The sequence below is a fragment of the Carassius gibelio genome, chromosome B22, assembly GCF_023724105.1.
Source record: "Carassius gibelio isolate Cgi1373 ecotype wild population from Czech Republic chromosome B22, carGib1.2-hapl.c, whole genome shotgun sequence".
In the NCBI taxonomy this organism is placed as follows: domain Eukaryota; kingdom Metazoa; phylum Chordata; class Actinopteri; order Cypriniformes; family Cyprinidae; genus Carassius; species Carassius gibelio.
Genome location: NC_068417.1, coordinates 11,397,123 through 11,424,477, shown reverse-complemented (window position 1 = coordinate 11,424,477; position 27,355 = coordinate 11,397,123). Strand labels below are relative to the sequence as shown.

The 27,355-nt window shown below is 37.2% G+C and overlaps 2 protein-coding genes across 5 annotated transcripts in view; one reads left to right on the top strand and one right to left on the bottom strand.

Annotated features, from left to right (window-relative positions):
* Positions 1 to 14,500, top strand: part of LOC127987114 (uncharacterized) — a 46,310-nt gene extending 31,810 nt beyond the window's left edge. The window contains exons 1-5 of one of the 3 annotated variants that reach the window (XM_052589411.1): positions 7,637 to 7,948; positions 11,971 to 12,366; positions 12,801 to 12,866; positions 13,476 to 13,589; positions 13,778 to 14,500. In XM_052589411.1, the coding sequence (XP_052445371.1) occupies positions 7,903 to 7,948; positions 11,971 to 12,366; positions 12,801 to 12,866; positions 13,476 to 13,589; positions 13,778 to 13,842 (687 nt within the window). In that variant the 5' untranslated portion in view covers positions 7,637 to 7,902 and the 3' untranslated portion in view covers positions 13,843 to 14,500. Of the gene's footprint in view, positions 1 to 7,636; positions 7,949 to 10,508; positions 10,822 to 11,970; positions 12,367 to 12,800; positions 12,867 to 13,475; positions 13,590 to 13,777 lie in introns of those variants that run through there. The other 2 variants (XM_052589412.1, XM_052589413.1) reach the window with 2 other exon arrangements.
* Positions 1 to 27,355, bottom strand: part of LOC127987105 (SLAM family member 9-like) — a 64,146-nt gene that overhangs the window by 7,165 nt on the left and 29,626 nt on the right. The window contains exon 4 of one of the 2 annotated variants that reach the window (XM_052589400.1): positions 18,523 to 19,061. The exons of the other annotated variant lie outside the window; for it this stretch is intronic. The gene's annotated coding sequence lies outside the window, so the exon portion shown is untranslated. Of the gene's footprint in view, positions 1 to 18,522; positions 19,062 to 27,355 lie in introns of those variants that run through there. 2 annotated transcript variants of the gene reach the window in all.

Sequence of the window (27,355 nt, the reverse complement as noted above, 5' to 3'; positions counted from 1 at the left end):
AAAATAGGGCTGGGCGATATATCTAACGATATGATCATGCGCATCTAATCAGTAAAGTTGCTTCCGTGATCACCGCTAAAATCTCCATCACCTGCTTATAATTGGAGTGGCATTTAATAGACAGCAGAGGTGGGACTTTCAAGTCACAAGCAAGTCTTCAAGTCATATCCAAGTCCTCAAAGGGTTAAAGTTAATGAGATAATTAAGTGACTAATTAAATGATGATTGTACATTAGTGATGAACTTCTGCTGTTAACAATCAACATCACTGAAGTAAAGAGAAACACAAGAACTACAACTGAATTTAGCCACAGCCTTCAACTGAAAAAACAAAAAAACAAAAAAAAAAACACTATGCCACCATAATTGTGGTCAAGGTTTGCTTTAAGTAGTGTCTTGACCCTTTTACTAATTCAAAGCAATTTGGTTCAAAACAATTTCAATATTGTTTTCGCAACAAACATGTATGCATTGCTGAGTCGAACCTTGTAGTGACAGATGATCTTATGCTTTTTCTGCTTATAACTCATGTTGACTTGGACATCATGAGATAGTCTTCTTTGGATTGTTGACTGACATTCAGCTTTTACCAGAGTTGGGACTTTCAAGTCACAAGCAAGTCTTCAAGTCATATCCCAAGTCCTCAAAGGGTTAAAGTTAATGAGATAATTAAGTGACTAATTAAATGATGATTGTGCATTAATGATGAACACCTGCTGTTCTTGAGAATTACAGAGGATCAGATGTTGATGTTTTATTGGTTAAAGTGATGCAACCATAATGGAGACCAGTGTTTGCTTTAGTGGGGCTCTTGACCCTTGACTGTCATGTTAGATCTCTTTATGTAGCATTGCATGATGTGCTGTAAAGCAGAGAGAAGAAATTAATCTGTATGTGATAGGTGGTCAGATCACAATCAAATTAACATTAGCTCTACTTAAGTTTAGCATAATCAACCCAGTAAAACTACACTATGGAAAAAAAATTAAAGTGAATTTTAAATCTACTTAGTGCATACAAAATTTGAAAAACTATACTGTGTAGACACACACAGACATCAAGAACCAGCATATGACTCTCAACAGTGGTGACAATCAACAAAATGTTGCATGCTGGGTAAAACCTTAGTAAAAACTCCCATCATGCACTGCAGTATGAAAAATTGTCACCACTGTTGAGGATCGTGTGATAAGTGTGTTTGTCTAAAAACCTGAACTGATTGTCTCCTTTTGTGTCTTTCAACATTGAAGCATTGTGATTTTTTTTTATTTTTATTTCAGTTCAGTAATAGCTGAGTGTCAGTCTGCTATCCAAAGATAAACACAATTTCATGATGTTCAGTCAACATGAGTTATAAGCAAAAAAAGCATAAGATCATCTGTTACTGCAAGGTTTGACTCAGCAATGCATACATGTTTATTGCGAAAACAATATTGCAATTGTTTTGAACCAATAAAAGGGTCAAGACACTACTTAAAGCAAACATTGACCACAATTATGGTGGCATAGTGTTTTTTTTTTCTTTTACTTTTTTTTCAGTTTAAGCCTGTGGCTAAATTCAGTTGTAGTTCTTGTGTTTCTCTTTACTTCAGTGATGTTGATTGTTGACAGCAGGTGTTCATCACTAATGCACAATCATCATTTAATTAGTCACTTAATTATCTCTTTAGCTTTAACCCTTTGAGGACTTGAATATGACTTGAAGACTTGCTTGTGACTTGAAAGTCCCACCTCTGATAGACAGAGCCGTAGATCGCTGACAAGCCACGCCATATCGTGTTCATTATTGAAGGCGATTCATCTGCGATAATGAGAGCGATATGGCGTGGCTTGTCAGTGATCTACGGCTCTGTCTATTAAATGGCACTCCAATTATAAGCAGGTGATGGAGATTTTAGCGGTGATCACGGAAGCAGCTTTACTGATTAGATGCGCATGATCATATCGTTAGATATATCGCCCAGCCCTAAATAAAAAGGAACTTTTTTGCCACCTAAAGGTACAAAATGGCTTTGTCACTGGGGTGGTACCTTAATGGGACAAAATTGTACCTTTTTCCAGAGGTACTTTATTGTACCTTTGTCTAAGGTACATTATTGATCCTCAAAGGTACAGTATTGGCCCTTAGAAGGTACAAAAAAAGTAAGGTACAAATTTGCTCCTCTGACTCAAGGTACAATAATGTACCTTTGAGGGTACCACCCCAGTGACAAGCTTTTGTTCCTTTAAGGTACCGTTTTGTACTTTTTTTTCTGAAAGTGTACTCACAAGAACACACACTCACACTCTTCACCTCTCAAGACATACACACACTAACATACATTAACCACAAACATGGAATAATAGAGTGTTATGAAGAAAGAAGTATTCTAATGTACTCCAATCACACATACTCTATGCTATTTTGTGATATTACACATAATGCAACAATTTCCACTTAAATAATATTTGATATAATTTCACAATTTCGTGTAGTGTAATATTTAGTTCATGCCATTCAAAGACTCATTTAGTTATATTGTTTCAGTTTTCACTATTTTGTTTAGCTCTGTTTTCTTTAGTTTATATAGTGTTAGGTTTCCATGGCTTTTGGTTTTCCCTTCAACTGTGTCTAGTCAGTTGTATTGTGTATTTATAGCCCTATGTTTTGTTCATTAGTTACTTCTTTTACACAAAACTGTTAGGTTGCATAACCTTTGTCTTGGATTATAAGTGTGATAGTGTGATATATAATTTTATCACACTTGTTGAGATGTGTTTAACTGTTAAAAATATAAGCTGCATAATCTTTTCTCAGAACTAGCTTCACTTTTTTCTGAATTTTTGCTGAGTGACTTCATCTACAGAGAGTCATGTTTAGAGGATGAATGTTACAGTGTGAGTTTTTAACAGTTGTGTGTGAGACTCATATATACACCAAAGGTCTGTGCTTCAAAATATCTGCATTAGGTTTTCTGAGATTAGTGCAGAGATTGTGTGCACTGGAAAGGACAGATATATTGATCGTTGAAACCATGATCAGCAATGCAGCAACTGACTGAATCAAGACAGAAACATAATGACATCATAACTAAAATCAAGGAAACAGCCTAGCGAGCATAAAAGTTATATTAGATATTTATTATTATTATTATTATTATTATTATTATTATTATTATTATTTTACAATCTCTAGTATTTGTACAGGCTTGCATTATTTATTGATTGATAGTGGAATTGAATTCATTAGAGCTCCACAATAATAACATGCCACTGTATAAAAAAAAAAATAATAATAATAATAAATCTGTTCTGTAACTTACCAGCCAGGCTGCAACAGCACAAACAGCAAAAAGCCAATGTGTGAAACATTTTCATCATCAGTCTGAAATAGTTTCAGTCAAATGTGAAAGCTTGCAGTAAAGTTGTGTAGAGAACAAGCTGTTACCAAAGTGAACCCTCTGCTGACTTCCTCCGGACTGAAGACTGAATTAGATCATCCCCCATGTGTTCAACAACACTTCCTCTCTAAAACTCACCCAAACACAGTCAGTAAATAACTGGTAGCTAGGAGAGCCTTTGTTTTATTATTATTATTATTATTTTTATTTTGACAAAAACTATTATTCACTACTTACTAAATATTCCTTTTAGGTTGTGGTTTACTAGACAGTATGTTACTAAAACAATTCACTTTGTTGGTTTCCTCGTTTGTATGTCATGTTTGAAAAAAAAGATAAATACCTAAATGAATAAATATAAATGTAGATGTGAATTTACTGAACTCAGATGCTGTAACGCTTGATTTTATGAACATGTGACTCTGCCTGTGAAAACACAGCTAAAGTCTTTTTTTATTTATTTTTGTGATTTACTATTTTACAAAAAATCCTCCTTCATAATGTAAAGAACATTCTGTGAAAATGGAACCTTGATATCTTTAATACTGAGTAAAAACATGTCAACGATTGAAATCATAGTGAAATTAACGGTTAAAATCAAACTTTGTTGCTTGTTATCTCATAGATTTTGAGACTTTAGCCTGGACTTCACAGACAGGGTCACATATTCTATTGTGGTTTTTATATTTTTAACCAGTGAAGGTCTGAACAGTTGCAGTGCAAGTCTTAGCAACAGTTTCTGTTTCTTCAACAGGCCAAGTACCCCCGGCTGCAGCCTGCAGATGGAGGCGGGGCTGCACCTGGGGCGGGGCTGCACGTGCAATACCTACTCTGATTGGTTCGATCGTCTTTCATAGACATACATGATAAGAAATGTGTGTGTAGTTGGTGTAGGACAGAGGATGTTGATTAAAAAGCTAAAAATGCTGTGCAGTTTTATAAAGCCTTTACTATAATGCAGTTGTTTATTGTTAACTTGACTCACAATAATTGAATCAAGAGATGTTTACTGCAAGTTTAATCTGGACCAGTCAAATTCACAAATTAATCATTGGGACTTTCAAAAGCATTTAACGTGAAAGTACGTGGACTTATGCATTAAAACGGTGTTTTAAAAAGACCAAACTCAGTAAACAAATTATTAATAAAGCATTATATTCACAGACAAGCAGATGTGAGCCCAGAATACGAACGCAACGCGTTTAATTACGTGTTAAGCATTCTCCTCCCATAACCTGCTTGTCTGTAAATAGAATGCTTTATTAAAAATGTTTACTGAGTTAGGTCAGCTTTTTAAAACACGTTTTAATGCATTACGCCACGTTAAGCATTTTCCTTTTAGTCTAAGGTTTTCTATGGGAGGAAAACGCTTAACGCGTGATTAAACGCATTGCATTCTTATTCTGGACTCATCTGCTTGTCTGTGAATATAATACTTTATTAACAATGTGTTTACTGAGTTTAGTCTTTTAAAAACACTGTTTTAATGCATTAAGCCACGTTAAACTTACAAACCCAATTCCAAAAAAGTTGGGACACTGTACAAATTGTGAGTTAAAAAGGAATGGAATAATTAAAAAAAATCTCATAAACTTATATTTTATTCACAATAGAATATAGATAACATATCAAATGTTGAAAGTGAGACATTTTGAAATGTCATGCCAAATATTGGTCATTTTGGATTTCATGAGAGTTACACATTTTAAAAAAGTTGGGACAGGTAGCAATAAGAGGCCGGAAAAGTTAAATGTACATATAAGGAACAGCTGGAGAACCAATTTGCAACTTATTAGGTCAATTGGGAACATGATTGTGTATAAAAAGAGCTTCTCAGAGTGGACGTGTCTCTCAGAAGTCAAGATGGGCAGAGGATCACCAATTCCCCCAATGCTGTGGAGAAAAATATTGGAGCAATATCCGAAAGGAGTTTCTCAGAGAAAAATTGCAAAGATTTTGAAGTTATCATCATCTACAGTGTATAATATCATCCAAAGATTCAGAGAATCTAGAACAATCTCTGTGTGTAAGGGTCAAGGCCGGAAAACCATACTGGATGCCCGTGATCTTCGGCTTAGACGGCACTGCATCACATACAGGAATGATACTGTAATGGAAATCACAACATGGGCTCAGGAATACTTCCAGAAAACATTGTCGGTGAACACAATCCACCGTGCCATTCGCCCTTGCTGGCTAAACGGCTAAAACTCTATAGGCCAAAAGAGAAGCCATATCTAAACATGATCCAGAAGCGCAGGCGTTTTCTCTGGGCCAAGGCTCATTTAAAATGGACCGTGGCAAAGTGGAAAACTGTTCTGTGATCAGACGAATCAAAATTTGAAGTTCTTTTTGGAAAACTGGGACGCCATGTCATCCGGACTAAAGAGGACAAGGACAACCCAAGTTGTTATCAGCGCTCAGTTCAGAAGCCTGCATCTCTGATGGTATGGGGTTGCATGAGTGCGTGTGGCATGGGCAGCTTACACATCTGGAAAGGCACCATCAATGCTGAAAGGTATATCCAAGTTCTAGAACAACATATGCTCCCATCCAGACGTCGTCTCTTTCAGGGAAGACCTTGCATTTTCCAACATGACAATGCCAGACCACATACTGCATCAATTACAACATCAACATCTGCGTAGAAGAAGGATCCTGGTACTGAAATGGCCAGCCTGCAGTCCAGATCTTTCACCCATAGAAAACATTTGGTGCATCATAAAGAGGAAGATGCGACAGAAGACCTAAGACAGTTGAGCAACTAGACGCCTGTATTAGACAAGAATGGGACAACATTCCTATTCCTAAACTTGAGAAACTTGTCTCCTCAGTCCCCAGACGTTTGCAGACTGTTATAAAAAGAAGAGGGGATGCCACACAGTGGGAAACATGGCCTTGTCCCAACTTTTTTGAGATGTGTTGATGCCATGAAATTTAAAATCAACTTATTTTTCCCTTAAAATGATACACTTTCTCAGTTTAAACATTTAATATGTCATCTATGTTGTATTCTGAATAAAATATTGAAATTTGAAACTTCCACATCATTGCTTTCTGTTTTTATTCACAATTTGTACAGTGTCCCAACTTTTTTTGAATCGGGTTTGTAGAATGTCCCGAATCATTCCAGCTGATTGAAAAGAATCGGCTCAATAACGGTAATAAAATGGGTATCGGAGAAGATACCAATTTAATATATTAATTTAATATAAATAGATGATACTTTATAAAGTTTATCTCAATATTTGACTGCAATGGCTGACACAACTGCACTAAAATAAGAGCATGATGATCATGAAATTGTGTTCGTTACTATAGCAGCAGATTACAGGTATGTCCTATCAGAATCATCACTGGACGGTAGAAATAAAAGTTTCTCGATTTCTTCACTTTAAAATAATGAGGAGCAGCATAATTTCCTGAAATAAAGGGGAGGAAAATTGCAATATAGTAAAGAAAATTCAAGTTTCATAAAAATTGAAATGGCACACAGACACATTATTGCAGTGTCATTTATCAACTGCATTACAGATTATTATATATTACAATATGTCATGTTATATAAATTAAAACAATACTGATACATCCTTTTCATTTCCTTTCTCATACTCTGATGATATGAAAGAATAAAATTTTCAAAACTTATTTAATTCATAATTCATTTTTCTATCTAAAGGCCTGATCCTCCCACTGTGGATAATAAACCCAATTAATTTACTAAATGTAGTGGGTTGTTCGTCTGTTAGCCTAAAAATCAGCTTAATTAAAAAAAACAATCATTTCACAGACATAACGAGTTACAGACTAATATTTTTTTTTCTTCTGTGCATTATAATGAAGGCACAGCATTTTTAGCCTTTTAATCAACATACTATGTCCTACACCAACTACACACACATTTCTTATCGTGTATGTCTACGAAAGACGATCAAACCAATGGGGCGATCTGCAGGCTGCAGCCGTGTGCTTCTCTTGTGTGGGGGTGGATTCAGATTGTGAGATTGTGCATTCTTACTCATTCTGTGTATACAGCTTGAGTGTCACATGCATTCAGTGGATCACATGTATTTTCTGCAGGGAAAAACACTGTGGCGTTTTGTGGGTTTGCAGACTGTTACATTTCCATGTTTTTATAGTAGGCTAATGCGGTCTTAAAAGATATAGTTTGCAGATGATAATGTTGACAATGTTTTTTCCACTGTGGGGACAGTTCTCCTCCCCTGAGGCAGATGACACGGATGTTGTAAACCTGTTTGCTTGCTTTCTCTTTCAATAAAGGCTATGCGATATATCAGTAGGCTACGTGTGTTTTATTTTAACCTCTGAAATAACGATTATTGACATTTTATTTAGATAAATCGGTCGTGTCTTTATTGTGCAGAATTTATTTATATACTGAATATCAAAATCTTGCGAGCGTTTTTTTTTTTGAAAGGCAAGAAGAAAAAAACATTGATTACATTAACGCAACGGAGCAGCATTATTTGAATGAACTCTTACAGACACGTTAGTTGAAACAATGGAATGCTGTTTTGTGCTCGATCTGTTTGTTTTGCTCGTTGGTGGTAAGACATACATTTTATTTTGTATATTCAACATTTTACATTTACAGTTTCATTTCATCAACTCCTAAAATATTGTATTGTGTCCATCTTGTATGTCGCTGTTTTAAATAATTATTTAGTATATTTTAAGAATATAAAGTAGCACGATTTTCCTTCTATGTTTTTGGACGACATTTATTTGATTAGTTCTTCCTGGAAATGGCGACTGACTGACGCGTAAAAAAAAAACTGATTTGCCTGTGACAACAGTACCGTCGCTGTCGGCACCAGGGCTCGGTTTTTCAAGAGGTATAAGCTTATACTAAATGCAAAGTCAAATAAATTTCAGCTCCATCTTTCTGGATGTCTAATGGGGTGGAGGGATAAGAGTTGAGTAGGGTTAGTGTATTTATATAATGCGTTTGTATTTGCCAGTACTAAAACTAACCATTAAGGTGTCAGTAGTGTTACACTTACCAGGGGAGCACAAGCGGTCCTCGCTGCAGCCTGCAGTGCCGCTGCTGGCCAAATGGGTGCCCTAAGCAGGATTGAGTACTTCATGTATTTAACATGAAGGTGTTTCCTAGTGTTTCTTACATCCAGAATTATAATTGTAAGTAGCAGACTTTGATAAAGTTTGAAATCGCGGGTGTGCCCCTTTGTGCCTCCACTGTGCGATTGTGCTGTTGGGAATTATTGTGCTGCCTTTACTCGTTTTTCCCACCGTGTCCGATACTGAAATCAGTGCGACATACTTTGCAAAAAGCGTGGGAATTGTCGATGCTGCTTCGTGATAAGAAATTCCTCAGACTAGCTGTTGTTATATTTGCAGCTATATTTAGTTTTTTTCGCCACCACCTGAGATTTCTAATGCCATTTTTAGTGACGCTTGATTCAAATTCCCCCGTCTACCTGCGCAGATATCAACTGCGCAACAGAGCTGTAGGTTGCCAGGTTGAGGTCACAAATGGGTTCAGAATTGTATGATGTATCTATTGTGTGAGTAGGATGCGTTTCATACAAGATCTGGCAACTGGACAACCTTGTAATAATGTATTAATGTGATTATTCATATAACGAGGTAGGGCCATACAAATTACGGGAGTTTACCAGGAGAAACAACAAAACGGGAGGGGGTGAAAAACGGGAGACTCCCGGGAAAAATGGGAGTGTTGACAGGTGTGTGGATTACGAAGCAGAAGTTTAGTTGTGTTGCGGCTGCTCCTGTTCCCGTCCTGAAAAAATAGAAAGATCAGTTTGTTACAAAACTTTCTTTATTGGATCAAGAAACATTACATTGCACCAGGAGTGGTGATGACCAACACCCAGAGTCATCAAGGAAAGTGTTAAACTGCCTTACGCTGTGAACTAGACGGGGAATATTGATTGTGAATGGAGAACTTTTAAACAAGGATTTACACTTTACCTGCAAACAGTGGGCCTTGATGAAGCATCAGATGCATGTAAAATTGCACTGCTACTCACCATGGCAAGACCTCAATCTATAGAGATGTTTAACATGCTCATGTTTGAACAGTCCAAAGATAAAGGCAATAGGCCAATAGGACGTGGTAATTGAGAAGCTTGACTCACACTGCTCGCCAAAAAAGACTTTTGAAAGGTATGTTTTTCGTTAACGTCTGCAGCTACAGGGAGAGACTTTTGACTGTTTGTTAATAGATTTAATGTTGAAAGCAAGCAATTTCGGAAAGTTGCAAGATTCAATGATTCGTGACAAAATTGTGTTTGGCATCAATGATAAAAAAAAAGTGAGGGAGAGGCTTTTGAGAGAGACAGAGCTTAGCTTGAATGAAGCTGTCATGCCAGTGTGATAGCTCTTCAGCATGCTAGAAACTTTTTATGAAACCGCAAAGATGAGTGGAACTGACAGCTCAACTGTAGCTGCAGTAACAGAGAAGAATGAGTAAAGTGAAACAACAAAAGGAGAAAGAACTGTTTAAATGTAAGAGATGTGGCAGAAAACACTCGCTGAAGTAGTGCCCAGCCTATGGCAAAATCTGTGCCAAATGTAAAGGGCAGAGTCATTTTGCCAAGCAATGCTTTTCCAAATGGAGATGGAGTCAAAAGGCGCATGAAGAAACAGATGTGAACACCTAGATCTGGTGAAAAGAATAATCATAATAAATAATGGTGAAACACAGAACAATGTGGGAAATATAGTGAAATAGTTTTCTGAATTTTTGGAAGGGTTTTGGAGAATTAACATTCACCTACAAAATAAGTTGAAAAAAGATGCATAGCCAGTAGTCCATGCCCCAAGACGGGTTCCAGCACCTCTTCGTGAAAAGCTGAGGCAAGAGCTGGAAAGAATGACATCAGTGGGAGTCATAGAAAAAGTGGAAGAGCCTACAGAGTGGGTCAATTCGGTGGTGTGCTTGAAAAAAGCAAATGGTGATGTACGTGTTTGAATGGATCCAGAGGACTTAAATGCCAACATTCCCAAAGAGAACATTATCAAACCCCAACATGAGAAGAAATCATAAGTGAGATGGTAGGTGCAAAGTTCTGGATGCATCTTTGATCAAATAAATGCAGGCTTGATGAGCAGAAGAAACTTCTTTCAAAAACATTAAAAATAGTAATGTTTCCAAACTTTTGACCTGTACTGTAAGGGGAAGCTATCCAATATTTGTCCTGTCTTCCATTCATATTAATCAAATGACAGTTTGAGAAAATCTCTCACCGCTCTTGACTAAATCACTTTTGTAACTAGAATAAGAAGAAAATAAATAAAGACAGAAAGGCTGTACATAGAGTAATGGGGAAGACCAAACTTGTTCATACCAAACTTATCTTTAAAAACAGTGTACTTGAGAGAACTATAACATGACAAAGGCGAGTTCAAGTGGACAGCTGATCATGAACCAAAATGGGTACGTTGAAGACTTTCTTTACCTCAGAGCCTGTGCTAACATTCTTTGACCCATCAAGAAGAACAAAGATATCCACAGATGCATCCAAAGATGGACTGGGTGCAGTTCTATTGCAGGCGGAGTTAGACAATTGGAGGCCAGTTGCATATGCCTCAAGAACAATGACTCTGTCTGAATGTCGATACGCACAGATAGAAATACAATGCTTGGGCTTGGTGTATGGAGTGGAAAGATTTCATAGGTGTACGGGTTACAGACATTTGTGGCAGAGACGGATCACAAGCCATTAATTGCTACCTTAAAAAATAACCTGAATCAAATGTCTCCAAGATTTCAGCGGCTGATAATATGACTGCAGAGGTATGACATGGAGCTGGTTTATACTCAAGGAAAGTACATAGCTCTGGCAGATGCTCTGTCCAGGGGGGAAACATGCTGAAAGCTCCACAGACACTGAGGTGACTCATCATGTGAATATGTTAGCTAAAACTTTTCCTGTCACAGACACAAAGCTCAAGCAAATTGCAGTGGAGACTGAGAAAGATAGACGTAGCATTCCACAGGTGGTTTGCAGCAATATTGGGCATTGCTACAGTAGCAAAGACAACCAGAAATTTGCTGAGGAGTATAGGTTTCAACATGTGACTTCACACCCATTATATCTGCAGTCGAATGGAAAAGCAGAGAACACCCCCATACAGTAAAACTGCACATTTTAGAGTGGCCTTTTATTGTGGCCAGCCTAAGGCACATCTGTGCAATAATCATGCTGTCTAATCAGCATCTTGATATGGCACACCTGTGAGGTGGATGGATTATCTCGGCAAAGGATTAGTGCTCACTAACACAGATTTAGACAGATTTGTGAGAATAGGCCTTAGATCTTTCTTTGAGTTCGGCTCATGAAAAATGGGGGCAAAAACAAAAGTGTTTAGTGAGTGGGAGCTAGACCTAAGCTCCACCCATTTGCTCTGTAGTGAGCAGCCTCTCCATTCTTTTCTGATACTAGCATGCAATGTTATATTTAAAAAAATGCATTAAAATAGCATTATTATAGAGACATATTAGCACAGTGTGTTTCTGTAGCTCGCATCATGTAGTGCGCCCTCAAGACTTACACTTAACACTTTTGTTTATTTGTGTTTCCAGGTGTTTTTGGTGATGATGTGGTGACAGAGATGGATGGAGACACAGTCACTCTAAACACTGGTATAATCAAAAAAGAGCATGACAAGTTGCTGTGGTATTTTGAAGACACTCGCATCGCTCTGATCAATGGACATCCCAACACGAGCTGTTTATATGATGGTGAAGACGGGAGATTCAGAGACAGACTGAAGGTGGACTATGAGTCTGGATCCCTGATCATCATAAACATCACAACTCAACACACTGGACGTTATGAAGCAGAGATCATCAGAAGTGAGAGTTCGGGGAAAAGACAAAGTTTAAACAGAAACCGCAAGTGTGATAGCACAAAAATCATCAAAAAAAACACCATCAGTCATGATGATAACATAAAAACTTTCAATGTGATCGTCACTGGTGAGTTACTCAATGTAAATTACCTTAAGTGTCTTTGTTGTTGTTTAAAGAAATTAAATATAACACAAATTAATGATTTTTCTTTTATAATTCAAAATATATAATATAAAACCAAATTCGAATTCATTGGCTTGCTGTAAATTAAATGGTTCAATTGCATAAAATTGCATTTCTGATAACCTGTATGACATTATTAAAATTCTGTGATCCAACATAACACAAGTGGATTACAAAAAGGTTGGATGGATTGATGGATGTTATTGAAATTATAATTTAATAACTTTTTTATGATGACCAAACATACCATAATTTATCACCGATGGGTCATGTTTCTTTGAAATCACCATGAAAAGGCCAAAAGGACTTTTCAACATCAATTCAACATCAATGTGTTATCTTGTATTTCTGTACTTTTATTCCTTTGTGTTTTCCAGCTGCTCTGTCTGATCAAGTCACAACTGAAGAAGAGCCCCGGATGGAGAAGAGGGAGTCTGACTTGGGTATATTTTCTCCATTCCTTTTTTTTCTCTTAATACATGGCATATAATGGAGTACAAAATATTTATAAATGCATTGTTCATAAGGGGAGCTAATTTTATGGTTCACTTATATTGATTTTGCTGTTGTTCTTTCAAAAACATGAATTTAATTTGAGCAAAATGCTACATTTAAAAAATCTATGAATAAAATTTGTCAAACTTCATCCTAAACACCTGCTGCTTATAATAAAGACATCAGAAATAATTATTTACACAGTTTAACGCTGTAGTCTTGGGAAGCCAATGACATGCTTTCTCCAAACTTGTAATTCAATTACAAAAAAATTGCCGGTGTTCAAACAAATTTAAAGTACACAATGACGTTTGACATGCAACAAGTGTATCAAAGTCAATAGAGAGTGAAAAGACGTCTCTTGACATTTCAAAGACTGTTCCCAAACCTTTCATAAACTATTCCATTATGGAATAATCCCTAATTTTTAATAGAGGAATAAGCCTTTTGGACATGCAAAAGTGTCCATAGAGAGAATATATATGCAGTGAATATGGTATATAAACACACTGTAATGTTTTCTCTCACTAAAGTCTGCGTGTCTTTATCTGTTTCAGGTTCAGGTCTGTCTTCAGCTGCTGTAGCAGGAATTGTTGTTGGTGTTATTGCTGTTCTGCTGCTGACTGTTGTAGCTGCTGTGATTCACTATCGCCGCAGGAGCTCCAGAAATAGTGAGTATCACATGAAGAAACTATAGTGAGAGAGAAACATCATGTGCTTTATGCAAAACTATTATTTGGCTCTCTGGAATACTTGATTCTGATTGGTCAGTTGAAACATTCAAAATATTTCCTGATAATAACCTTCATCATTTAATTGTGTGTGTGTGTGATTTGTTTTTGTTTTGTTTTTTTCACAGCAGAAAGGGAGAAAAACAAGTGTGAAGGACTAATAATTGAGGAAAGATACTGCATTGAAAACTGACATTAGATCACACTAAGGTTTTTTTTTTTTTTTTTTAATCTGATTCACTGATAGATGACAGATTTGTCTGAAAAAAAAAAAAAGTTTGGGAATTCCTGCACTACATGAAAAAAGTGATTGAAAAAATGTTGTCCTAACTTTTATCCAGGGGTGCATTTCTCAAAAACAACTATGGTTGCAAGTTCTTTTGTTACCAATAGAGTTCAATGGAATTTACCACCACAGTTAGCTAACAATACTTTGTTGAGGAAATGCAGCCCAGATCAATAATTACTGAAGGCCAGTGGATGCCATTGTGTGAGTAATATGTAATGTAATCTGTAAAAAGTAAAAGTAATCTGATTATTAGGAGTTTAAAATGTAATATAATTATAAGTACAATTTTTGGGGAATTTGGAAAATTACATGAAAAATGAATCAGAGAAACATGACAAATTTTGCATTACAGGTACATTTTGTGTCTTTTTTCCGTGATCTTGTTTTTCTGTTTACAAACTTTTTTCTTTGTCTTTTTTTGCTTCAACTCAAAGTATGTAATTCATATGTATGTACTTTGTCTGTATGCATGTGCTTTAGAAGACATTTGTTCTGTAAAATCTTTATGGAGAAAATGAACGAGACAAATACTTCCAAAATAAAAATTAATCATGTCACTGTTTTTGCTGTGTTATCATATTTATTTATGCATGAGAAAAAATATTAAAAAAATTTAAGTAAAAAAAAAAAACTTACTTCCAGCCACCGACAGAAAACATCTGAAATAAAAAAAGTGAAAGTGAAACACAGACAGTCTTTGGTTCTTTTAATTGTGATGATTTTGGCTCACATTTAACAAAACCCCACCAATTCACTATCTCAACAAATTAGAATAAAGTAAAAAATAAAATAAATAAGACCAATAAAAAAAAAAAAAAAAAAAACATTTTTAGTAAATTGTTGGCCTTCTGGAAAGTATGTTAATTTACTGTTCATGTACTCAATACTTGGTAGGGGCTCCTTTTGCTTTAATTACATTTACATTCACATTTAATCATTTAGCAGACGCTTTTATCCAAAGCGACTTACAAATGAGAGCAGTAGAAACAATCAGATCAACAAGAGAACAACAACGGTATACAAGTGCTATGACAAGTCTCAGTTAGTCTAGTACAGAACGCATAGCCAGGTTTTTTTTTTTTTTTTTTTTTTTTAACAGAATGTGCTAGACAAGAAAAGAAAAGGTAAGTGCTTAGTATTATTTGGTTAAGTGCTGGCGGAAAAGATGAGTCTTTAGATGTTTTTTGAAAATGAGTAAAGACTCAGCTGTTCGAATTGAGATCGGGAGGTCATTCCACCAGCTGGGACCAGTCCAGGAAAAAGTCTGTGAGAGTGATTTTGAACCTCTTTGGGATGGCACCACACGGCGTCGTTCACTTGCAGAGCGCAAACTTCTGGAGGGCGGATAAAATTGAACTAGTGAGCTTAGGTATGTTGGTGCCGTGCCAGTGGTCGTTTTGTAGGCAAGCATCAGTACCTTGAATTTGATGCGAGCGGCTACTGGTAGCCAGTGTAACCTGATGAGGAGAGGAGTAACATGAGCTTTTTTTGGCTCGTTGAAGACAACCCTCGCTGCTGCATTGTGGATCATTTGCAGAGGCTTGACAGTACATGCAGGAAGGCCCGCCAGGAGAGCATTACAATAGTCCAGTCTGGAGAGAACAAGAGCTTGGACAAGAAGTTGGGTGGCTTGCTCCGACAGGAAGGGTCTAATCTTCCTAATGTTGTATAAGGCAAATCTGCAGGACCAGGTCGTTGTAGCAATATGGTCTGTGAAGCTTAACTGATTATCCATCACAACTCCTAGGTTCCTGACTGTCCTGGAAGGAGTTATGGTTGACGAACCCAGCTGTACAGAGAAGTTGTGATGAAGCGATGGGTTAGCTGGAACCACCAGCAGTTCAGTCTTAGTAAGGTTGAGCTGAAGGTGATGGTCATTCATCCAGCTAAAAATGTCACTCAGACAGGCTGAAATGCGAGCAACTACCGTCAGGTCATCTAGCTGGAATGAGAAGTAGAGTTGAGTGATATCAGCGTAGCAGTGATAAGAAAAGCCATGCTTCTGAATGACAGATCCTAATGACGTCATGTAGATGGAGAAGAGAAGTGGTCCAAGTACTGAGCCTTGATGAACCCCAGTAGCAAGTTGTTGTGACTTAGAAACTTCACCCCTCCAAGACACACTGAAGGATCTGTCAGAGAGGTAGGACTTAAACCACAGGAGAGCAGTTCCAGAGATGCCCATCTTTCTTAGGGTGGACAGGAGAATCTGGTGATTAATGGTGTCAAAAGCAGCAGACAGGTCCAGCAAGATGAGTACTGAGGATTTGGAAGCTGCTCTTGCCAGTCGCAGGGCTTCAGTAACTGAGAGCAGGGCAGTCTCAGTTGAGTGGCCGCTTTTGAAGCCAGATTGGTTGCTGTCCAGGAGGTTCTTTTGTACAAGGAACATAGAGAGCTGGTTGAACACAGCTTGTTCAAGTGTCTTTGCAATGAATGGAAGAAGGGATACCGGTCTGTAGTTTTCTAGAAGTGCTGGATTTAGAGATGGTTTCTTCAGCAGTGGGCTTACCCGAGCCTGCTTGAATGCTAAGGGAAATGTTCCAGATTGAAGAGAGGAGTTGATAATGTGAGTAAGTGAAGGTATGACTGAAGAAGAAATCGTTTGAAGGAGGTGAGTGGGGATCGGATCAAGTGGACAAGTAGTAGGATGACTGGACAGGATAAGTTTAGAAACGTCCGTCTCTGAGAGTGGAGAGAAGGAGGAGAGAGAATGTGCATTAGTCGTTGTAAAGTTATCCTCAGTCCGCGGTGTGGAGAATTGGTCACCGATGATTCTTGTCTTATTTGTGAAGAAAACTGCAAAGTCGTCAGCTGTAAGAGTCGATGGAGGAGGAGGTGGAGGCGGATTAAGAAGAGAAGAGAAAGTTTTGAAGAGTGTGCGAGCATCACAACAGTTGTTAATTTTGTTGTGGTAGTATGATGTTTTAGCAGTGAAGACATTTGCAGAGAAGAGACTGATACACACTGAGGTCGGTAGAGTTTCTTGATTTATGCCATTTCCTCTCTGCAGCCCTGAGTTTAGAGTGATGTTCATGGAGGACTTCGGACAGCCAGGGGGCAGATGGGGTGGTGCGTGCTGGTCTAGACAACAGTGGGCAAAAGTTGTCCAAGCAAGAGTTTAGAGCCTCAGTTCGGCGTGGCATGGAGGTGATCAGTTTGTGGCACTGCTGAGGTGGTACGGAAGCCCAGGTTTCTTTGACAGTGGCCTTCAGCTCATCTGCATTTTTTGGTCTTTTGTTTCTCATTTATAGTCTGGTTTACCTTGAACACATTGCCGCAGAAATATTTGACTTTTGCTCAACAGCAGAATGTACATACATACATACATACTACTACTTACATTATTAAATTATACTTTATTTTTTAAGGAATGATCAAACAACATTTCTTCCATGTTTTAATTTGAATAGTGAATCCCCTTTGTTTGCCAAAAAATAAAGTGTAATGTTCAATAATTTAAAGTTAAAGTAAATTAAAGTCTTATGTCTTTATTTGATAACCAAATACACAACACAGAATAACATTTAATAAGGCTATTTTAAGAATAAATGTGAAGAAATTAAGTTGTTTTTATGCATTCAAATAATTAGACATGCTACAACACAGAATTTGGTATCAAAAATATTTCATTGTGTCATATTTGTCAAACTTTAATAAACTGATGTGACATTCTATAAGTTCTATAAGATTTTAATTAATTAGATACAACTGATAGTAAAATGTAATTTAATGATTAAAAAGTATCCTAGAAAAAAATTGAACAGAATTTGGGAAAAAAATAAAACACATTTCATAGGGACCTATATTTAACACACAATTACAATAGTATATGGTTTATATATTATTTTAATGAGATTTATTGTTTTCTTAACAATAAAGAAAGTTTTCATAAGAAATGCCAAGCTGGTAGCTTAGTATAAAAACTATAAATAAGTTATTACAAACACTCAATGTAGAATTGAAATGAGATTTGAGTAAAAACTTACTATTCATTTTATAAAAACTCTTAGCTTGGTGCTAATGTTAGCTCTAATGCACTTGTTAGCCTGCTGCGATTGCATTTCATGATGTATCAGAACAATTTACCTAAGGTTGTAAGAATTTGTAAGAAAGGTTTTCTAGAAAGACGCTTTAAGTGGATAAATGAATATTGGATCAATGTAATGTGGACCACGAGTGGATAAAGATTTTTAGTTTCATAAAATGTTTAACAATCTAATGTTATATGTTCATCTATACAAAATGGCCCCTTTTAGCTGGTATGTTTCATTTCATTTCATGTTCAACAGGTTTGTTTTTGTGAAATGTAACTTTAGAATTGTCATTTTTTTAAATTATTTAATTATTATATGGTATTTATTTGGCATGACAATAATTTCAGCATTTTTTCTTTCTAAAGCATTTACAGCATTGTTCCATTAAAAAAAGTACAATGTAACAAATTAAGAAACTGTAATTGACATTTTTCTTTTCTTTTCTTTCAATGATACAGGAAGCAATCACAAGATAATATGAATATTTCACACACCTTAGTTTTCTATTAATGTAGTTTATTAAACTAATCTTTCTAAAAGCTTCCAAATGTACAGGTATATGAAATAGCCAATTACATTGTCTATGTGTTTTTTTTTTTTTAAATATGCTGCTAAAATGTGTTTCATGGTTTAATTATGACACCCCTTTAATTAAAATATAGGCATATGATTCATAGATCTTTCTCTTTTCAGTATGTAATATTCAGTTTTCGATAAAAATAATAACAAATATTTTTACTTTTGTATTTGTGGGGTTGCTGCAGATAATGCAACAACAAAAAAAAAATAGCAACATAAATGAAGGGGGAACTGGGTGGCATTTTTAAAAATGAAATATTGAAGAATATAGATGGAGAGCAAAGCTTTGTTTTGCCATTACTAAACAATTGGACCACACATATTTTCATATGATTATAACTCCAATATATGTCACAATATCTTGAATCTGTTCTGTTTTCTTTTAACCTCTAGCAGATCTGACATCATTGACCAGAAGAACAGCAGCAGCTGTAGCAGCCACGCCCATCAGAGCAGTGACGACCAATCGCATCACAGCTTCAACTGTATCACAACAACTGACATGAACATCTGGGAAAAAAAAGAAGAAAGAGTAGTGTTTAGATTTATGGATAGCTCATGGAGCAAATATCTCTGCATCCTTAAAAATCATTTTAAAGGGAAGATTGTATGCTCTGGTTGCGAAGGGAAGTAAGGGAAAAATAATTTTATTATTTACAATTATTGGGGGGAAAAGAGCAAATAGGGAAATGTTGCTGTAATTGGGAGTTAGCAAAAAAATGTGAAATCAGTAAATTTATACAAACATTTAGCAGTAAATTTGTGGGAAAAAAAATGATGACAAAAATTTCAGATCTTCTATTAAATCAGTGTTATCTGACGCTAAAAAGGTTGAACTTGCCCATTATCAAAATATATAAGGAGCATTTTTGAGCATTTATTTATTTATTATAAATCTGTTGATACATACAGTCTCAAATCAGAATTATAAGAAGCAGAAAATCAGAAGTAAAATTATAGCTTCTTCTTGTTAAGTGTTTATACTGTAAATGGATCTTTTCATACCATCAGGAATCAGTAGCTTTTTAACCCTTAGGGCCTTTTCGTTTAGGAGTCACACTTGGCTCCTTCTTGGTCAAAAGTGACCGAAGCCTTGAAATGTATTTTATTTATTTTTATTTATTTTTTTCCCAGGAAAATCAATGTAATACATTTTGGTTCAGTAATATTTTCAATATTTTTTAGAATTTTGAGGGGATTTTAATATAAGCTATTTTTTTTTCCATTCCATTTTTCCATTTTTCCAATTTTTTTAAGTGAGAATTGTGCCATCTGGTGGCGTTAAAAAATAAAAATAAAAACTTGTGTAATGTCATGTAACCTACTGTAAAGCTCCCTATTGTCACCGTGTTGAACTCCATGGTTCCCTCTTCTGACCATCAGAGGGCTCCCTCACCCAAATATTGATTTTTACTCTCACACTACATTTCCCATCAGCCCCGTATGTAGCACTGATCACTCAGCCTAGCTGTAACCCAGCAGGCACCGGACGTCAATATAACGTCATGCTGACATTGGATCCCAACGTTGGTCAGACGTTGTTATTTGGTTGAAAATGAAAATCGGGTTGACGTCAGAACCCAACGTCATATTGACGTCGATCTCCAACGTTGGTCAGACGTTGAATTTTGGATGAATATGAAAATCTGGTTGACGTCAGAACCCAACGTCAGGCTGACGTCGATCTCCAACGTTGGTCAGACGTTGAATTTTGGATGAAAATGAAAATCTGGTTGACGTCAGAACCCAACGTCAGACTGACGTCGATTTCTAACGTTGGTCAGACGTTGAATTTTGGATGAAAATGAAAATCTGGTTGACGTCAGAAACCAACGTCAGACTGACGTCGATTTCTAACGTTGGTCAGACGTTGAATTTTGGATGAAAATGAAAATCTGGTTGACGTCAGAACCCAACGTCAGACTGACGTCGATTTCTAACGTTGGTCAGACGTTGAATTTTGGATGAAAATGAAAATCTGGTTGACGTCAGAAACCAACGTCAGACTGACGTCGATTTCTAACGTTGGTCAGACGTTGAATTTTGGATGAAAATGAAAATCTGGTTGACGTCAGAACCCAACGTCAGGATGACGTCGATCTCCAACGTTGGTCAGACGTTGCATTTTGGATGAAAATGAAAATCTGGTTGACGTCAGAACCCAACGTCAGGCTGACGTCGATTTCTAACGTTAGTTAGACATTGCATTTTGGTTGAAAATGAAAATCTGGTTGACGTCAGAACCCAACGTCAGGCTGACGTCGATTTCTAACGTTGGTTAGACGTTGCATTTTGGATGAAAATGAAAATCTGGTTGACGTCAGAACCCAACGTCAGGCTGACGTCGATCTCCAACGTTGGTCAGACGTTGAATTTTGGATGAAAATGAAAATCTGGTTGACGTCAGAACCCAACGTCAGGCTGACGTCGATCTCCAACGTTGGTCAGACGTTGCATTTTGGATGAAAATGAAAATCTGGTTGACGTCAGAACCCAATGTCAGGCTGACGTCGATTTCTAACATTGGTCAGACGTTGCATTTTGGATGAAAATGAAAATATGGTTGACGTCAGAACCCAACGTCAGACTGACGTCGATCTCCAACGTTGGTCAGACGTTGCATTTTGAATGAAAATGAAAATCTGGTTGACGTCAGAACCCAACGTCAGGCTGACGCCGATTTCTAACGTTGGTTAGACGTTGCATTTTGGATGAAAATGAAAATCTGGTTGACGTCAGAACCCAATGTCAGGCTGACGTCGATCTCTAACGTTGGTCAGACGTTGCATTTTGGATGAAAATGAAAATCTGGTTGACGTCAGAACCCAACGTCAGGCTGACGTCGATCTCCAACGTTGGTCAGACGTTGAATTTTGGATGAAAATGAAAATCTGGTTTAGGTCAGAACCCAACGTCAGGCTGACGTCGATCTCTAACGTTGGTCAGACGTTGCATTTTGGATGAAAATGAAAATCTGGTTGACATCCGAACCCAACGTCAGACTGACGTCAGTCTGCTACGTTGGTCAGACGTTGCATTTGGGATGAAAATCTGGTTGACGTCCGAACTCAACTTCACACTGACGTCAGTCTGCTACGTTGGTCAGACGTTGCATTTCGGATGAAAATCTGGTTGACATCAGAACCCAACATCAGACTGACGTCAATCTCCAACGTTAGTCAGATATTGCATTTTGGATCAAAATGAAAATCTGGTTGACGTCTGAACCCAACGTCAGACTGACGTCAGTCTGCTACGTTGGTCAGACGTTGCATTTCGGATGAAAATTTGGTTGACGTCAGAACCCAACGTCAGACAGACGTCAATCTCCAACGTTAGTCAGATATTGCATTTTGGATCAAAATGAAAATCTGGTTGACGTCTGAACCCAACGTCAGACTGACGTCAGTCTGCTACGTTGGTCAGACGTTGCATTTTGAATGAAAATGAAAATCTTTTTGACGTCAGAATCTAACGTCAGACTGTCTGAAAATGGAATACACAAATGTTTTGTGGTTTTATCAGAAAAATGACTAAGAGATGAACTGGTTTATAACAAATATGATTTATTTATTCACATGTTGTATCATTTACATTTAACATGGAACAGAACATTTACAAAATAATTACATTTTAACATCAACATTATTGGAACTGAATAGTTTTGAAAACATTAACATACATTTTATTAACATCTTTCTTTTTTTCCTGCCACCTCCACCCACCCTGTCTGGTGCACAGTACCGTCGCAAGGGCTGTGCAAAGTGTGCAACTTCACTAGGCCTCACACCTCTAGAGGGCCTCGCTCCTGGCCTGCATTTTATGTCATTTATATCTAATTTTTATTACTATTTTTTCCACCCATCTTGTCCTTTGGTAGACTAAAATAGTCATAGCGGATAGACAGTACAAGACTCTAAGTATAAGAATGAGTAAAGTTGTTTGTTGATAGGACGACAAAAAGTTATAAAGTTTAACTTTTAAATGGTCTAGAGCCCTGCATTTCACCCTGACTTTTTTTACACTCCAGGCCGGGTTTCGGGGCAATTTCCACATCATAGTTCAGATGCGGGCTGTCCTTAGGCCTGTTTAAGGCTTCTCCTTATTTTTATATTTAAGACATCCATCAATTAGTGATGAAAAAATTGCCGCACTGAGGGAAACAACACAAGACCGTGCTAACATGACTGTCAATAGCGGCTTAACAGTGTTAAGTGTCCCGCAGCATCACAGTGTTCTGCTTTTATATGCACGCAATAGGCTTAAGCTTGACATAAAGCATCTTCAAAAAATTATTACCATAAATGAGTCATGGGGTAAATAGGAATGAGATTGAATTATTTACTAATAAATAGTTTTCTGAGTTGGTGTAGCAAGGATGATGTTGCTAATCCTGACTCGCCAACTCTTCATTTTACAAGCCTTAAGAGAAAAGTTCATCTTTATGGATTATCTTTATAATGAATGAGTTTTTGTTTCTGATGTGTTGTATTTTGTTAAGTAGTCATTTAAAGTTTTCTATAGATATATTTGTCATGTCCGTGAGTCATGTATTCACTGAGCTTTGGTTCATTTTTGTTAAGTGCTCCTGTTCAAGACGAGACGGTAGAAAGCGCATCATGACTATTTTCTTTTTTTTTTATAAAAGCACAACGATTTGTTGATAATGTGATTGCACACAAATAAAAGTAGACAATTTACAGTTACGAATGATGTATTACTCTTACCTTTATGAGCAAAAATTACTGCATATCCACTGAAAAAAATGCAAGTGATTGCTTTGGCCAGCACGCTTTTGCTTGCACTCTCCGCACAAACTACTGGATATAGCGCACATTTATCTAGGTTTAATTTTTAAACATACTTGAACTGTTTTATATATCTATAGATTTTATTTTAGGCAAGTCGTGATGATTTAAGAAGGCTAAACTGATCCATAGGTTCACTGTCTGGCACTGGCCGCTTGGCCATTAAAAAAAAAATCTAGGTCTAGGGATAGGGTTTAAATTTGAGGTCCGTGCAAGGCTCTAGGCTGGTCTGCCTCAGTGGTCGAGATGGCCAATCATATCAAAGAATGTGGGTCTTACTGTCACAACATAACTAGAGTTTGTGGAAAAATGTAAGCAGTAGCCTACGGTATTAGAGAACTGTTTTATGATTGAAATGTTCAGCGACCAAACATAATAGACTATCTAGAGATGCAAACTACTCAACCTTTTATGAAATTTCGCCCTTTTGAATTGAAAAAATGCGATAGGTTAATGATTCATGTAAAACATAAAATAAATGTGACAATAGACATTTGCGTTTTCGACTATTAAACATACGAATAAGAGTGAGAGTGCACATTTTAAAAGAAAATATAATTTTCAAATAGTGCAAATTGATTTTAGATGTAAAATTCAGCTGCAAAAACCTAGTACCGTTTAATTTCACTTTAATAGCAATAAACAGTTTCTTTTCTTTCCCAATAAAGTGAAATACTGAACATAAACATAGGAAGATGAGAAAATAATTATTTTAGAAGAAAATGTTGGATCGCACTTTCCATCTGAACTCTTCATATATAACTGTCTACAAGCCTAGAACTAATTTAAGCATTCTTATTAACTTATTATAATTATGATTGTAGATCCTTATGAGTTAGTGCGTGGCCATGATTTGTGCACAAGCATGTCAGTGAGCAAGGCATCACAATCGAACAGATGCATGTTAAAGTTGAGTTTGTTGCAGTTCTGGCTTTGCTACCGTTCGGACGTTCTAGCCTACTGTTCTGCGCTTCGCTTATTATTTCTAGGGATGCACGATAATATCGGCACAATATCGGTATCGGCCGATAAAAGCTTAAAATGACCATTATCGGTATCGGCCGATATGAATATTTCTGCCGATGAGCCAAACCGATATTCTCCAAGTGAAATAATTGACCTGTTTTTCAGATGTGAATGTCTGTCTACATTTGTAAAATAATAAATTTATGGTAGAATCAGTACAGAAGAGATACATGGATTTCTCTTCAGTAAAATTAAAGTTTAAATATATCAGTATATATTTGTATATATATCGATATCGGTATCGGCATCGGCCAAAATTATTTTGAAAATATCGGCATATCGAATATCGGCCAAAATCCAATATCGTGCATCCCTAATTATTTCTGTACTTTTCTCTGATTTTTCTACGATTTTTTACTTCAGCAGATCAGCACAGTGCTCAAACAAAATATTTTTGGCACAAACGCTAAAACTAAAAACTTTTTTTGACTGGAATAATACTACAAAAGAAGACTTTGCCTCCCACTGCCAGCAGCTTACATCCTGGAGATGGGAAAACAACTGCCTACATTCAAATGGAAGAGAGAGAAAATGCCTCCTGTTGGATCTACTTGTTGCATGAACTGCTGCAAACTTCTACAAAGGATTGTGATTCTTGAAACAAAGTTACTTGCTGGACTTCCAAAACAGGCGAAACACTCAGCAGACTGTCGTCATGGACCCTCTCAGCATACAGCCGGTGAGTCCCATGAATCTTCTGAATCTCAACAGTTTGTACCAAGTGTAGAGGAACAAGCCGAAACGGATCATCACACTAATCGATGGCACAAACAGGGTGCAAGACCCAGAGGAACACAAGACATCAGATTGTCATGAGTTTCTCATATTGCTGCCGTAGCTTTCTCTACCCCAGATTCAACTATGACAAGGCTTGTAAATACCAGTATTCTACCTCCCACTATACATCTTGAAAACAGATTTGAAGAATTAATGAATGCGGGTGAGGAATCCCCAAATGTGATTAGCAGCTAACACCGTTACTAACAGACAGTGACATTCAGCTCAGAGCGTAGCCGAGCCTAGGACTCTGATAGTGGGTGACTCTATTATCAGAAACATCCGTAGCAGGACTACAATAACATGCTGCCTTCCTCAAGCAACGGTCTCTTATGTGAACAAGGAACTTCAGAAAATGAAGCACAAGACTACAAATCTAATTATCAATCCATGTGGGGAAGAATGATACTCTCAAAAAGCAGTCAAACATCCTTAAGAAGGACTTCAGTGAACTCTTTCAAACACTTTGAAGACTCCAAGTTCAGTCGTTCATCAGTGGACCACTCCCAACTGATAACACCATGCAGCCACAAAAAGCACTGCTGATGGACACCATCCCGGAAGAGACCTGCCCTCAGAGCTCCTCACAGACTGTGATGTATCAAAACAGATACAAGACTCAGCACTCAAGGATGACTTTCTTGAAGACAGCCGGGGAAGCCAAGACAACATATCACAGCCACAAGAAACACCAGAGACACAACCCATCTCACCAGACACATTATTCCTCTCTCCAGCATCTCCACTTCTGTGCTTTTCACTGAAAATGGTAGAATTGGTGTATGCTTGGACTAAACTCTCTCACTCATTCGCTGCAAGCCCGCAAATGTCAACAAGAAAACAGCAGGGTCCCAAAACATCAAAGCCTGGGGGCTGTGAGAGCTCTCAGACCGCTGCAGCAACAGCAGGCCCCAAACCCTCAATCTGCTGAAGGTGAACCAAAAACAACTGATAGAAGCTCTCAGTGATATGTGCCGGGTCCCTGCTATAATAACCGCAACATTCACAAATGTTTAAAGAACAAGTGGGAACCCAGTGTGCCTGTAACTTTCTCGATTTCACTTTTATCATGTGACAGAAAGTTTAAGGCCATCTTAAGCCGAAGGGCAAACTCATCTAATATGCATCAAACTAAAACTGATGTAATGACATAAAGCACTGCCATCAAGTTAGCATCTTTAAACATTCGCTCACTAAAAAAATTAATCATTTTGTAATCAATGACTTTATAACCACAAACAATTAGGATTTTATGTTTCTAAATGAAACATGGCTAGAGGACAGCTGCAGTTCAACAGTCCTCAATGAAGCAGTCCTTCCTAACTTCACTTCCATGAGTGTTTGCAGGACTGTTAGGAGAGGTGGAGGTGGAGCTGCTTTTTTAAAGATGTCTATCAATGCAAACAAGTGTCATTTGGTCATGACTTGTCTTTTGAATATTTAGGGGTTGTGCTAAAAGGTGCTCAACACATTCTTTTTATTATTATTTACAGGCCTCCAAAATACTCTTCAGCATTTTGTTGAGGTAACAGAAACGTTATCAATGATTTCCTCAGAGTTTGACTGTTTTGCTAATGCAGGGGATTTTAATTTTCACATAGACAATGCAGAAAAAAAAAACTACAAAAGAAATGATAACAGTTCTAAATACCTTTGACTTGATTCAGCATGTGCATGGACCCACACAAAGGTGGACACACTCTAGATGTAATCATCAGTAGGGCTCTAAACATTTCATTCATTGTTATTAAGGACGTAGTACTATCTGATCACTTCTGTATTTTCTTTGATATATTGATCTCTGCTACCACTTACTCTAGAACTGTCTCTGTCAGAAGGATATGCTTTCAAATGTAGCCACACTTAATAACCAGAGCCGTAGTTCGCTGACAAGTGGTGCATTATTGCGTTCAAAATCGCAGAAGAATCTCATGCGGTTATGAACGCGATATTGCGTAGCTTGTCAGCAAACTACGGCTCTGTCTATTAAGTGCGGCTCCATTTGAAAGCAGGTTATTGACATCAACCGCTAATCACCGCTAATCACAGAACCAGCTTTACTGACGAGACATGCATGACAATTGCATGCAATTAATAGTGCAGCCCTAACGAGAACACTAGTGTACTATTTACAGAGGCCATATCTTTAACACCAAGTATTTTCTGCCGACTCTGTTGATATTCTCCTTGATT